Genomic DNA, 14974 nt, shown 5'->3' on the forward strand with positions numbered 1-14974 from the left:
TGTTTCCAGCGTGCTGGCCCTAAAGTCAGAGGGTTTCCTACGCTTCATTCCCGCAGCAGCAGTTTCTGGTCTGGCTTCATGAATTAAGCATTTCATTTGCCCTCAGAAATCGTTGCTAACACCTCCACGGAGAATACTGTTGGATGTGGTAGAGTTAGGATGTAATCGTAGGAGGCAGCGGCGTTTTGACAGTGTCTCCCATCCACGAGGAGTGTCCTCCTTGTCCCCGTGTCCGTCTTATTCTGTGTGACGAAGTTTCCACGTTGCTCCACACCGACCCTGTGCATTTCTTATTAAATACACGTGGTCGGTTTTGAGCTCTGTGGTGTTTTCAGATGAGCTCTGTTGTCCCCACCACCCGCTCTCGCTGCCTCTGTGACTCGCGGGGAAGCAGCAGACCGGGCCACATGGATTCCTGAGCTCCCGGGGGACTCCTCACTCCGGGTGGGAGGGGAGTGTGGGCAGAGGGGGTGGGGGGGAACTGCTTGTCCGTCCACCGAGTCCTAGACCCGCCTGGTCCCCCGTCATGCTACAACTGTAGAGACAGGACCGGGGGAGGAGGAGCAGTGTGGTGGCTCCCGCTCTGGCCCCAGGGAGGGCTTGGACTCAGCACGGCTTTCGTAGCTGAGATTCCTGCTGCCAGCGCAGCAGAGGCCACTTGAAAACACCCGTAGTGCCAATCACGTGTGGGTGCCAGGCTGGAGGGGGGCCGGGGGGCTGTTGTCCCCCACTGCAGGCCCCCCCGGGAGCTGCTCTTCTTGCCCCGAACAGGTTTCTTTTCAAAGAGCAGCAAGCCAATTTTCTTGTTTCTTTTCTTTCCTTTCTTTTTTAAAAAAGCCCCCATGTGATTATGCAGCAATGGTTGAGAATGCACGAAGGCCATACAGGTGACATCGGAATCCCACGTGTGTTGGGCCAGAGAAGGGAGACAGCAGGCTCACCTCTGAGGCGATCGCCTGTGCTCAAGGGGGTGGGCAGCCACCTGGCAGAAGGTGGGGGTCACCGTGGGGAGCCGGGGGCAGGGGCACTTCCAGGGAAGCTGGGTCCGGATTCTGGCCCTGGGTGTCCTGGCCGCATACTTTGTGATCTCTCAGTGGGGACACTTTGTGGATTTGTGAAGGTTTCCATAATGCACGTCCCATAAAAAAAAAAAAAAACAACAAGTTGTAAAACTTTCCAATGCATTTTTCTAAGATGCAAACCCTTAACCGGGGACCATCTGGATTTCTAGGTTGCAGGAAATTACAGGCCACGTTTGGAACATCCATGACATGACCGCCGCATCCATCAAACGCGGAAGTCAAGAATGGACACCTCTCTGCAACTGCAGGGCCGTTTCTTTTCCTTGAAAAGTCCCAAAAGTTTATTTTTAGCATCTGAAACTCATCTTTCCCTCCTAAAATTGAACTTCATGTTGCAAGGAAATGAGTGAGTGTGCTCCTTCCCCCAGAGAACCCAAGCTCAGCTGAAGTCACAAAGAAGTGCCTGAGGCCTCGAGGGCCAGAAGCAAGGCTCTCCCTCTGGGCCTCGCCCCCGGTGGGAGTCTTACTCTTACGAATGAGCGTGCTGTGTGGTTTGGCCTGATTACAGGCTGCAGACCATGCCTGGCACAGTCCACACACTTCTGTCCTGAGGAAGCTTTCCGGGAGGGAGAGCCCACAGGTTGCTCTGTGGAGACCCTCCCAGGGCGGTGAACCCACGGCCAAGGCAATCTCCACCTCCTCCACTTTTGGGGAGAGGCCTGGAGCCCCATCCATTAGTTCCTCCAAGGACTGGGGAGAGATTTGGTTGAATGAGAAATCTGCACCGTGTGCTCGTTCTGGTGGGTTCTGCATTCTTTCCTAGTGAAGTATTGTGCATGGAAAACCAGAATATATGGTCAGCATTCTTCCTATAAACAGAGCAATTGTACATTGTGGAGGAATTACTTTGCGATGACTGGGGGCGTTGCCATGGTTACCCTTCCCCCACCACTGTGGTCCTGAGTGCTGCCTACGTGGGACCCAGCAACCCGGTGCCCGGCTGACACGTGGCTCTGTAGGCACTGCCATCTTGCTCCTCTTTTTCTGACTGGGAATGTGCAGGAGTGTGGCTGTCCTATGTGACAGCCTGCCTTCGTGTGTCCTTGTGTCACCTGAGGTCATATGTAGAAGTCCAGGATGTGAAGCGGTCGGAGATGGGGATGCTTGAGGTGTGCCTGGGGCTGGCTGGCCTTCAGTGAGCCCCTCAGGGCTCCAGAGCACACGGTTGGGACCCTAGCAAACTCTCTGGTCCCTCCCCAGAGGGTCTGATTCTCACTCTAAATTGCATTTTAGTAAACTCATCTCGGGTCCATGCACATCCAGGTGGGCCTGACTTCACACACAGCGTCCACTTGTGCATGAAGGCTACCTGGAGTGCGTACATGGAGCGATTTTTTCACTGCTTTTCAGCAGAGTCTGGCTTGGGCCCATACTGCAAGTCACAGTCCAGAATCCCATACGTGCTCTGAGAAGCTGTACGTGCAGCTCTTTTTTCCAACGCCCCCTTGAAAGGGAGCCAGTGAACAGGCAATCCCCATGACTCTCTTGTACAACTGATTAAAAGCGTACTTGCCATATATCGAAATATGCCACGTAGACAAGCCCTCCTCTCCCGAGGAGTCACCTCAGAGACAGTGGACTTACCTAACTCCCCAGGGGTCCAAGTGGGGGTGTCAGAGCCTCTCCAGCCTCCAGGTCCTCCTCCCATTGTGGGCACAGTTGGGGCCCCATGTTCTCATCCCCCCTCACCCCTGTGAAGGCATGGACGGGGTCCCGTGTTCTACTTCTGCCATTGTGGGCACAGGTGGGGCCCTGCGTCCTTGTCTCCCCACCCTCCAACCCCCCCTACTATCCCCCCACCCCCGTACAGGCACAGACAGGGCCCTGTATCTTCTGTAGCTTGTCTTCTCTCTGGAACACCTGCTTGTGGCTCTGTACATGCTGGGTTTGGTTGTTCCTACTGAGATATGTCAAGATGCTACAAATGAAGAGGTGCTGATGGTTTGGGGGGTGTGCTTTTGGTTCCAACACCTTTGAGAGGGCAGAGAGAGAACTTGAGCCATGGTGCAGTCACGAAGGGAGTTGGGGCCCATCCCGCCAGCCCCAGGAGGGGCTCTGGAGGGGGATGACCATGGGAGGAGGGGGCTGGGTCTCACATCCCTGTTTGATTGGTCATTAGATGTGAGCTGGCCCAGGGCGGGGTGTGACCTCACACAGTGAAGCTCCTTTGGTCCAGAGTGTGAGTGGTGACACTCCAGGTGGGTCTGCTCATGCAGAACAAGCGCCTTGGGCTGGAAGTGGGCATCTAGGGGTGCACTCTGGCATCCCCTCCAGGGCACCCCTTGTGCTGCTATTTACCCACTTGCTCCATAAGTCACATCCTTTCTGGGAAAAGAACTCAACTGGGGTTTGGGTTGAGCCCTTTTCTGGAAATACTTCACAGCAGCCTCCACCCTTGGTGGAGGGTCTTCCTCCATGTAGGCTAGTGACTCTGGCTGACAGGCCCGTGACCCCGCTGGTCTCTTGGCATGAGGAGCCTGAGGTGGTCATGGGTAAAGGTTGAGGCACTCCTGCTGTGTCTCTGGGAACCTGGCCTGGACCAGCTCCCTGGTAAATCACAGGGAGTCACAGGGGGTGGGGGCAGCCTTCCTTCGGCCCATTGGTTCTTAGACCCATGTGTAAGAACCTCCTCAGAGCAGGTCGTTGATTTGGGGTATGTGCTGTGCCCAAGGAGAGGGGCCCTTCCTCACTCACAAGGTGTCCTCTCCAAGCTGGGGCCTCCGTGGCATCTCCTGAAGGCCCTCTTATCACCCCCTCAGCCCACAGCTTTGGGCAGCGTGGCTGTGACTGGCCAGTGCGCCCAGTGGTTTACACAGCCAGGGTGCTCATCTCTGCCTGGCTCTGCATTTGGAGACATCACATAGGAGCATGAAATCCAACAAGGTGGGAGTATTTACACCATGGAAACTGGCAAATGCTGTAACATGGGCCTGTCACCCTGTCCCCGACTGGTTGTTAAATACTCCCTAGCACAAAACAGCAGCGCCCACCCTGCACTTCCCGTGTTAAGTAGTGTGCACACTGGCATGCATGTGTACGTGGATGTGCATGTTTCACAAAGTTGGCGTGCAGAGGTCAGGGATTTCCCAGATCGCCCTGTTTAGGCTGAGGTGGAGGGCCTGATTTGAACCAGGTGCACCTGAATCCAGAGCCTTCTCCCCCTCCCTGCCCCTGCATGTATATGGCTATGCTTCCCTCCCGCTGCTGGCACCACTACCTCTAGCCACGGAGGTTGATAGAGTTGGTGGCTCTGAGCCCTCCTCGCCTGGACAGTCTCTTTCATTTCTTGGAGGGAGTGCCCTGGGCACTGCAGAATGTCAGAAATTCTTGGGTTCTCACTGATTCCTGGCAGCCTTCCCATGTGTCCTGAAGCCTTGAGGCACAGCCCTGTACCTTGCTGAGCATTTCTGGGTCAGGGTCCTACTGGCCAGAGGGTACTGCTGGGGTGGGGCCGGCATGGAGGGACTGGGGACACTGGTCCCTTGGAGGAATGGGGGGCGGGGTAGGCTCCAGCAGGATTGTTTGCCTCCAGAGTCCTTGGGGGTGGTTTGTGGGAGAAAGGCAGGCCCCCAGCCCCATGTTGGGCTGAAATAAAGTGGCAATAAAGTGGCAGATGTAGTATGTTCATGGGGCTAGCCAGGGATGCCAAAATGAATTCCTAAAATATAACATGATTCTTAATACTTCATGGAAAACATTGAAGTTGTCATTTGGGAGAAAATAAATATATTTTTAAAAGATTTTATTTGTTTATTCATGGGAGACATACATAGGCTGAGACATAGAGGGAGAAGCAAGGTCCCTGCAGGGTTGCTGAATGTGGGACTCGATCCTAGGACCCTGGGATCACGATCTGAGCCGAAGGCAGACGCTCATCCACTGAGCCACCCAGGGGCCCCAGAAAATAAATATTTTATTAGGCTCCTTTTTCCTTATTTTAGTGCACATACTTGCTTTACTTTTGACCATATCCTGGGGGATAGAGGTGAGCAGGTGCTTGCCCTGGGCGGGTGGGAGGCCTCTGAAGGCCCTGCCTGGCTGTGGGGGCTGCACTGGGGCTGGTGGATCCCACTGGCTCTTGCTAGGAGGCCTCGAGGGAGACCTCCCTGAACTGGCCTTCCCAGAAATGTTTCTGCAGGGACTCTGGCCGAAAGATTCTCTTCCTCTGCATCTTGCTGCTTATCGGATGTTTGGAAACATTCAAAGTGCCTGGGCCAAGTTTATATTCTTTTCCCACCATTACAAAAGAAGATTTCCTTTTTTTACGTTTTTTTTTTTTTTTTTAAGATTTATTCATTTGAGAGAGAGAGAGTGAGCGTGTGTGCACACATGAGCCAGAGGGCCAAAGGGGAAGAGAATCTGAAGCAGACTCCGCACAGAGAAAGGAGCCCAATGTGAGGCTTGCTCTCAGGGCCCTGAGGTCATGACCTGAGCCAAAACCAACAGTCGGGCGCTTAACTGACTGAGTTGCCCACGCACCCCTCAAAAAAGATTTTCTGTTGAATGACAATAAATAACATCCTCTGTAAACCACTGCTTCTCATCCCTGCTTTGTTTCAGGACCCTGCATCCTGGTGGCCTGAGGGGAGACCTTACCCCCTCAGCTTCTGATAGCAGCCCCTGCCCGCATTGCTGGCCCTCGGGACCTGGCCCTCAGTGAGCGGCACCTGTTGATCTTCCATTCAGTAAGCCTCGTGGGGTGGCTCCAGGCCAGTGCCGGGGTGGGGGGATGGGGGCCACGGAGAGGGCTCAGGTGTCGACACGTCCCTGGCCCCTCAGAAAACACAGTCTCCGCCACTGTTCGTGACACAAGTTCACTTTGCACCCCGGGACTGCGTGTGGCCCGTCCCCCAGGCAGGGAGCTCAGGGCCCACCAGCGCATACCTGCGCCCTCGACAGAACCTCGCTCTGCCTTGCATGGCTGTAGCTCCTATGTCCCTGGCACTGTCAATCTCTGCTTCTTGCGTGGAGGGAATGGATACCCTGCATGACCAGCAAAGCCACTTCTGTTTCCTGGGTGATGCCAGCAGCTGGCCAGGCCATGTCAAGCCGGCAGCAGACCCAGGCCAGGCCCTCTTCATGCTCACCTGACCTTCCTCCCAGGGCCTGGAGCCCCGGACCTTCAGGGAGGCATTTTCGGGCTGTACCGGGTCAGGTATGAGCACTGAGGGGCCGCCGAGTGACCAGGTGAGGGCCAGGTGCTCCACCCAGGCGCATTCTGCTCCATAGCTGCCCCGTCTGGTTCCAATTCGGGCACCTCCATCCTGCAGCCTCTGCCTCCCCAGACCTACTTTCCATTTCCACTGCTACCTTCCTGTCCTGGGCACCCGGAGCTCTGGGTCTGCACTTCTCTCAGTGCTGAGGGGCTTCACAGGTCCTCTCACCCATGGGAGCTTCTGTGCCCTGTGGTGCAGAGTGATGGCAGATGGATGGCTTTCAGGGCAATCCTGGCGATTACAGCAGTGGCCCCCGGGGCCTCTCCATGAGGGAGGGCTGTGGTGGACCAGCCATGTCTGTGGGGCACCTGGGGAGGGCAAGACCCCTGTCTGCTTTCTGTTGGCATCCCCAGGTCCCCCACTTCGTGTCCTTGATGAGGATGGCATGACGATGACCTTCGTGTTAGAGCTGAGGGACTGAGAGGAGTCACATGCCCTGGGGCTCTCAGCCCACGGTGGAAGGATCAGTCGTTGGGCCTGGGGGTGAATGTGGGTGGCGGGGCTTTCAGTGGAGACCCCTGGGGTCCTGGGAGTCGCCCCACAGGAGCCCCTGGTAGAGCACGCCAGCCCACGGCCAGTGAGTGTGTGCAGGGCCTAGCAGCTCGCCAGCCTCTCTCCTCCACCTGGCCCCGCTTCATAGGCTCCTAGAGGATGCATGCTCCTTATTTAGATCTGGAACCATCTTGTACACATTGCCTTTTCTGCATAAGGGGCTTATCTCCTTCATCCCATGAATACCCACAAGGCTTGGCATAGCCTCAGGACACAGGAAAACCATTTCTGTGGTTGATTTATCTTCCCTTATAAGTAGGAGCTGAGGTGACAGGGACACAAGCTGGTGTCCAGCTGGTAGAAAACTGAAGTGTCCTAAGTGCTGCTAGGTCAGTGAGTCTGTCCTGCCTTTCATCTCAGGGAGCCCAGGCTCCTCATGGAGATGCACCTGGAGGCCTGTGGCTCTTCCTTGGACCCGTTCCCCCAGGAGCCAATGGCTGCTCTGGGTGCCCCTGCCGCCTGCCCTCCCCAAGCCTCCTTCAGACCGCCCCACTCCTGACGCTGCGGAGAAGAGCTCTAAGTCAGCCTTCCTTCTGGGGTGATTAAACAGATCGCTCTATTACCAGTTTGACTCACAGTCTAAAAATGTGCTCATGGCATAGTTGTGGCCACTGAGCCTGGTTTGGTGGGCCCGGCCCCAGCCTGCTGAGCCCCGACTCTGTGCAGAGGACAGCCTTTTCCCAGCACTCTGGGCCCCAGTGCCTTCCTGCCCACTCGCCACCCTCTTCTGTTTCTGCCCCGCCTGTTAGCTGTGGGGTTTGGCCCGAGACCCTGGGTAGAGGGGGACAGAGGGAGGAAGCCATCTGGAGAGGAATCAGTGCTCAGACGAGAAAGGAAATTGCCCTGAGTGATTCAAATGACAAGCAGAAGGGGAACCTGGACGGCCAAGTTCAATAGAAGAGGCATGGGGGAGGAGCTGGGACCCATGCCCAGCCGGGCTCTGGGTCCTCCTGCCCCGGCCACACATGCCCTGCTCTGCTGACCCTGGGGGCCTGAAGGTCGGAGCTTGGCTGGGGGGAGTCCCATGTCTTCTGCCTCCTGGGATCAGTGGGCTGGGCAGGCATGGACGGGAACCCTGGAGATGGGGAGGGTCCTTCAAGAGCCGGAGGGGGAGGGCAAAGTGAATGTGACTAGGGTGCTCCTCCATGTCGGTGGGCTGCTGGCTGCCTCTCCTGGCTTGGCCAGCACCACCTCCTCCCAAGGGCCTTGGCTTTGTCTGCCCCATTAGCAGAGGCGAAAACAGGGGGGCCCCCACCCTGCCCACATGCACATGCCCTGCCCCTACTGTGGCTTCCCGGAAGCCAGGGCTGGAGCCTTCACCAGGTCCGTACTGCTGGTCAGGGCCTACTGGCCATGCCTCGAGAGCTCAGTGACTATTCGGAGGGACGGACTCTGATCTTTGTAAGCTCTGCCTTTTAGGTTCTGATTTTGATGAGTCCTTCTGTCCATTTTCCTCTTGGGCCAGTGGAAGTGACTGGCTAGGGACTGGGAGTGCGTGGTAGGTGCAGTTGGCAGAGAGGATGACACGCCTTGCCTGCAGTCAATGGCCTGGCTCCATGGCCATCCTGGGCTCCCAGCTCAGCCCTGGGCCTAGCAACCTCTGCGGGCCCCCCTGGCATATGCAGACTGGATGGCTGTGAGGTCAGAGGCATACAGCCTTCCAGAGCCTCATCCTGTTCTAGAGTGGCTTCCCTGCTTTCAGAGCAGACAGGTACCTGCCTTTGATTTGGGGCAGAAGGAGATGTGGGGTCCTGCCCCTGGCACCACCCCACTGACCTTTGGGCAGAGTGTTGCCATGGCCCTGATTCTCATCCTAGCCCTGAGTGCAACAGATACTTCTTGGGTGCCTACCGACGGCCACTCTGCAGAGTGTGGACCCAGTGTCCACATGGAGCCAGGGCAGGGAGAGCCGTGGATTCCCTTCTGCACTTTGCTCAGCTCCTCCTGGACTCCTGCCTCCTTGGCACCCCTCCTGGCATGTTCTAAGACATTTAGGGAGCCCCCTTGTAGCCAGGCCATGATGATGAAGATGGTGGGACTCTGGGACTTGTTGGACAGACACACAGCACAGTCTGTGTGTCCTTCTTTGTAAGATGCCGGGTTTCTGCAGCCCATTCCTGTGGGACCTCCCCCTCCCCCAGCTCATCCAGGGACAGATCAGAACTTTCTGGGCTGATGCAGTTCTGGAAGGTTCTAGACCCCTCGTCCTTATAGGAAAACATGCACACGGCAAATGCACTTGGTGATGATAGTGGTGTTTTGTTGTGACAGACGCTCTCCTAGCTTCACTCCAATGCGTTCATTTGCTGTGGAAATCTCTGTCTTCCATATGCGTTCTTGCTGAAAGCCATTCCAGGGAGAGGGGCACATGGGGGCAGAGAAGAGTCAGGAAGGGCCTTTTCTTCCCCAAAAATGCAGAGTGCCCTGGCAAGGAAGGGTATTCCTCCGGACTCGGGACAGGGGGGCAGGAGTGGAGGCCTGGAGGCTCGCAGGCCTGGTGGAGAGGGCCAGGTGCAGGTGATGGGATGTGCACGTCAGGTGACCCAGGGAACAGGTGGAGAAGGGGGGAGTGAGGGGATTCAGGTGAGGGTGGAGAGGGTTGGATAGGGTCTGAGGATGATGGCCACAGTGAGAACCACAGGTGGCCTAGGCCCAGCCCCAAGGAGGCAGGTGGGGTCCTGACAGAGATTGGAGTCCCAGCCAGCCTTGACTGCAGCCCAGCTCCCGGGGTTAGCTCTCATCTGCGACGGCAGCCACCTCCAGCTCTGCCCCTTGGCTGCCTACCGTTTAGCTGCTCCAGGGTCCAGCCTGTGTAGACTGGAAGCAGCTTCCATCAGGATGGCCACCGGAGTCTGCCTTGGGGAGGAGCATCACCCAGGCGGGGCATAGCAAGTCCCCGCCCCACCCGGAGCCAGCAGACAAACTGGAGGTGACTGATGCCCCAGGAGTCCGGGCGGCCTCCTTTTGTGGCCAGGGCAGACATCACCAATCCATGCTGGCTCATCCCTGCCCACGCTCCCTCTCCTGCCAGCCCGTGGAGCCACCCTGATGGCCAGTGAGGTGACATCCACTGGCTGTCCAGGCCGTGGATCCACCACAGTCCCGGCTGGTACAGCTACTTGGTGAGCACAGCACGCATGATGTGTGACCTTGGTCTCCGAGGACAAGCTGTGGAATGTGTGCTCTGGGGCAGGATCAGAGCATCGCCTGAGCAGGGAGCGGAGGTCTGGGATCCGGGCATCTGGAGAGCAGACGAGAGGTTGAGCTCATTCCCACGCTGGGCCAGCAGCTCCCCACGAGGCCACGGGAACGGGTGGGGCTAGAATTACCCAGAGGAGCCCAGAGGGCCAGTGGCCCTCGGGCAGTGAGTCCAACTATGGGGAGAGCATTCAGTGGCTGCAGAGGCTCCCACACGGTGCTTGCCTTCTTAGGTGCTCTGAGTACAAGAACTCTGGGACCTCAGGAAGGCTTCTCAGGTGTGTTGTGGGCAGAGGGAAAAGTCACTGTGTCCATCCCACTCACCACAACTGTGCTATGTGGCCTTGGCCAGGTCACTTGCTCTCTCTGGGCCATCGCTCCCCATTATGAATCTGCCATGTGCCTTGGTTCTTCCCTTAATGAGCTTCCAGTCTCACAAGGTAAACCAGAAGCCTGTGCAAGCAGAATGGTGGTCATTTGGGAGTCTCTCTTGGAGGACTTGCTGTGTGCTGGGCCCCTATCAGGAGCTTGGGAATAAGCCTAGCAGAGCCCACACTCTCTGGGGGTCCTGCCCACCCACCTGAATGGGTCAGTGACCTCACACTGTCTGGGCAGGGGCAGGGGTAGGGTTCGGGTGGAGTTTCCCCGATGTCTAGGATGGCAGGAGGTAAAGGGCATGGGGCCAGGAAACACTGCCCAGTGGCAGCTACTGTGCATTCACCACCCTCACAGCCTCACTGAGTCCTCCCAATAGGTTAGGTGACTTTTGTCACCCCACTTTATAGGCAAGGAAACCTAGGCCCATGTTGGGGGCATGACTACTTACCCAAAGTTGCACGGCTGGTGAGGGGCAGAGCACCTCTGAATCCAGGTTTGTGTAAGCCCAGCATGCCCTGGTGCTTTACCAGTGGGCCAAATATTTGGGGGTCCCTGGAGGGCTGGAAGTGGGGAGGGGGTCTCTCACCGATGGCGGCTGGATGGTGAGATGGAGGGAGAGCACGGCCTACGGTTGGGTGTGGGGCTAACGTTGCTTCTAGCACGGAACTATGTCAGCCCTGTGCTTGCAGAGACTCTGGCCCAGATGGCCTGGCAGTTTCTATATGTTATGTGTCTGCCTGAGAGCTGTGGCCTGCAATGAAACAGATTTACTCCCGAATGCTGGGGGCTCAGGAATCCCCCCGGGGGTACAATGTTCTCATGGGCAGGAAGTGAGCTGGAGCTGGGCTGTGCTCCTCACGCACCGTGATGAAGAGGTCTCCAGCCCAGCCAGCCTTCTGCGCAGCCACTTGGCTTGCAGATGTGAGCAGAAGACAGAACGAGGCCTGTGCTGGGGGCAGCGGGTTTGTCAAAGGCTAGATTCTTCTTCTCTTCTAGTCCCCTAAGCAAACCGCTCGTGAGCTGACACAGTGCAAGCTGGTCTTTAGCCGCCATATGCAGTCTGGCCCCTTGCATGTTTCTGAGATGATTTCTTCTCTATGCCACATTCCTGGGTGAGGACAGCGATTTCAGAGGCTTTGTGTGACCTGAAAGAACATGTTAGGAAAGGCTAAAAGTCAGAGAGCTTTTACAACCATAAGGTGGCTTCTCTGCCCTGGTTAGTGTGGCCTCCTGGCTGGGATCCTCCCACACAGAGCTGGCCCCTGGGTGTTGGCAAGTGAATGAAGCCCATGCTGGGGTGGGGGGGTGGGGCGACAGCACAGTGGGTGAGGTCCCAGTGATGGTGTGGGTGGCCTGGGTGTGTACCTCTACTGTTCAGAGGGTCATGGCCCTGGGCAACCAGAAGCCCTCTGGACTTTGGCTCCCACGCCCATATGGTTGTGGCGTAATGCTCGTCCAAGTCCAGAGCCTGACGTGGCTCAGTTGGGACTGAAACCAAGGCTGCAGCCTTGGGTTACACTCTATGCTCTTCCACGGGGGACCTCAGTGGTGGTGGCAGACCGTGCGATCCAGGGTTGGATCCCACCTGGGGACATGATGGAACCCTTGGAGATAGCAGTCCCAGGATTCTGGTGGGGGGCTCCTGTGGGGGCTGAGGGGCGCAGGAGCTGGCAAAAGAGGGTTAGCACCGTGACCTTGATAATAGCAAAGTTTTGTTCAGAAGCAGCCGGGGCAGACCCCGTTCTAGTGCATTTTGTGTCCTCTCACATGCTCCTCGTGCCAATCCACCAGCAAGTGGTGGTGTTGTCCTCACTTTGCATTGGAGTTGCTGAGATGCAGAGCTGTGGAAGCCACTTGGCCCAGTTGCACATCTGCCAGGGTTCAAACCTGGGCCATCTGGCTCCCGTGTCCCTGGCTGGGGAGGCCAGGGGGGTCTGATTCATATGGGATTTCAGATACTTCTGTTTTGCTTTGTTAGAAGTATGAGTTGAAGCTCATCTGCTTTTGCATATAAATGACCGATTCTCAGAGCACCAATTACTGAAAAGGTTCTACACTTCTCTGAATCGCCTGTACATCATGGTCAAAAATCAGATGAGTAGCACTAGAGAGCAATGAACTACTTGAGTATAAATCAAACAAAATATGTGCAGGATCTGTATGTGGAAAGGTGCAAAACAGGTGAAAGGTGTCAAAGATCTCGCCATAGGGAGATGAAAGAAAGAAGCCACAGACTGAGAAAAGTATTTGTGAATCTTTTTTTTTAATTTTTATTTATTTATGATAGTCACAGAGAGAGAGAGAGAGAGAGGCAGAGACACAGGCAGAGGGAGAAGCAGGCTCCATGCACCGGGAGCCCGACGTGGGATTCGATCCCGGGTCTCCAGGATCGCGCCCTGGGCCAAAGGCAGGCGCCAAACCGCTGCGCCACCCAGGGATCCCGTATTTGTGAATCTTATAGCTGATAAGGGACATCTCTAAAATATGTTGAGAAACTCCTACAACTCAACAACAAGGAAACAACCCAAAGAAAAACTGGGTGAGAGATCTGGAAAAACACTTCACTGGAGGAGGTGCCCAGCAAATTCACTCATGGAGAGCTGTGCACATTCTTGGTCAGCAGAGACTTGGTTCAGGCTATGACGGGACACCATGACACACCTATTTGAAAGGCTAAAATCCAAAACGCTGACAAGTGCCGGTGAGGATGTGGAACAGCAGGAGCCATCCCTCAGCTGCTGGTGGGAACAGCAGTGGTGCAGCTGCTGTAGAAGACACAAACTATGCTCTTCCCACGTGGTCCAGTACTCACACTCTGATTTGGTTGCAAAGTGGGTTGAAGGCTCATGTTCACCAAGAAACCAGCCTGTGAATGTTCACAGCGGCCTTCTTCATCAGCACCCAAACCCAGAAGCAACTGTGATGTCCATCAGTAGGGGGCTACACCAACCACAATGCAACCCGACAGCAGAATGTCATCGAGCAAGAAGGAATGTGCTATTAATTCATGCAACATCACAGATGAGTCTAAGTGCATTTTGCTAAGTGAAAGAAGCCAGACCAGAAAGGCTACATTTTGTCAGATTCCACTTACATGACATTCTGGAAAAGGCCAAGCTACAGAGATAGAAAACAGATTGGTGGTTGTCAGGGGCTGGAGTGGGGGAGCCACTCAACTGCACGGGAGAGGCATGGCGTGTATTGGGGTGATGGTGTGAACTCGTATGGCCCCCGAGTAGTGGATGCCACACTCCGCTTCTGTCAAAACTCATACAGCTTCACCACACTAGGAGGGAACCTTAATGTGTGAAGTTTTAAAAAAAATCAACCAAAAAGTGAGGGGATCCCTGGATGGAGGGGATCCTAACCATATTACAGATGCATGATAGAGCCTCTCTGAAGGGAAGGGGGGAAAGGCTCTGACCTAAGTAACTAGAAAATCAGAAACTATAGGGACCAAGGAGCCATGCGCAGACACTGCCCTAGCTGGTGAGGCTGTGTGTTATGGGGTGTGGGCACACGGTCCTGGAGAGCTGTATATACACAGTGGGAGTGAGCAAATCAGGGACTACAGTGGGCATGGGGCCTGGGCTTCTCCTGAGGGAGGAAATTGCAGACAAGCAAGGGGAAGAAGCCAGGGTAAAGTGCATGGTGCTAGATTGAAGTTGGGGCCATTGATACAAATTTATGTTAGCATAATGTACACGGGCACAGACAGACATAGACCTAATGATGGATGTGTGTATGTGTGCCCGCATGAGTGTGCAAGCGTGCATTCCCTGGCACTGTCAGCTGAGAAGATAGTGCCCAGCTCTGGTCTCTCACACCGCCTGCAGTGAGAGGAGCCAGGGCTCAGGCTGGGGCAAGGAGACATGAGATGAGCTGGGAGCATCATGCAGGGACAGAAGGTAAAGACATGCTCACAAAGCAAAAGTGGGGAGAGGGTATGTGTCAAAGGGACACAGGAGCCAACCTGAGACAGCTGGCAATGGCCAAACCTGGAACAGTTTGAGCCATGAAATAAAAAATGTAGAATTGCAGTCTAACCTGAATTATGAAATAAACATTAATGATTCCATACTGATATATGTAAATGGCTGAATAAATAAATGAGGAGGAGAGACGCATCTCCTGCATCAGAGAATTGCAGATTATTTCAGTAGAACTTCTATCTACCCCCACCCGCTGCAGCCTGAAATGTGGGCTGCATCGAGGGAGGATAGTCTGGAAAGGGAAGCGGTGGAAGGAGCAGGGCCACCAGCACCGGTGACAGCCATGGCGGTGGCATGCACCCCTGAAATGATGTGATGAGGACAGTGCCTGGCCTGTGTCTCCCTCCCAGATCCCACCACTCACCCAGCTGTGAGAGAAACCCAAGACAAATCTCAGTGGAAGGGGATTTTCTCAGATCCCTGACCAGTCCTCCCTGAAGCTGCCACATTCATCAAAAGCAAGGGAAGGCTGAGAAGCCGCCCCAGCTGGAGGATGTTAAGGAGGCATGACCACTACCTGTAATACGGTGACCTGGGCGGGATCTGGGGCAGAAGA

General features: G+C 55.5%; 1 protein-coding gene across 1 annotated transcript in view; it reads left to right on the top strand.

Annotated features, from left to right (window-relative positions):
* The window catches only part of LOC119876595, a 40356-nt gene extending 33637 nt beyond the window's left edge, over window positions 1-6719 (top strand). Inside the window, exons 8-10 of the mRNA XM_038546056.1 lie at window positions 5687-5767; window positions 6186-6237; window positions 6652-6719. Of these exons, the coding sequence (XP_038401984.1) occupies window positions 5687-5767; window positions 6186-6237; window positions 6652-6719 (201 nt within the window). The remainder of the gene's footprint in view (window positions 1-5686; window positions 5768-6185; window positions 6238-6651) is intronic.
* The last annotated feature ends 8255 nt before the right edge of the window (window positions 6720-14974 follow it).

Source organism: Canis lupus, chromosome 9 (assembly GCF_011100685.1).
Source record: "Canis lupus familiaris isolate Mischka breed German Shepherd chromosome 9, alternate assembly UU_Cfam_GSD_1.0, whole genome shotgun sequence".
Classification (NCBI taxonomy): domain Eukaryota; kingdom Metazoa; phylum Chordata; class Mammalia; order Carnivora; family Canidae; genus Canis; species Canis lupus.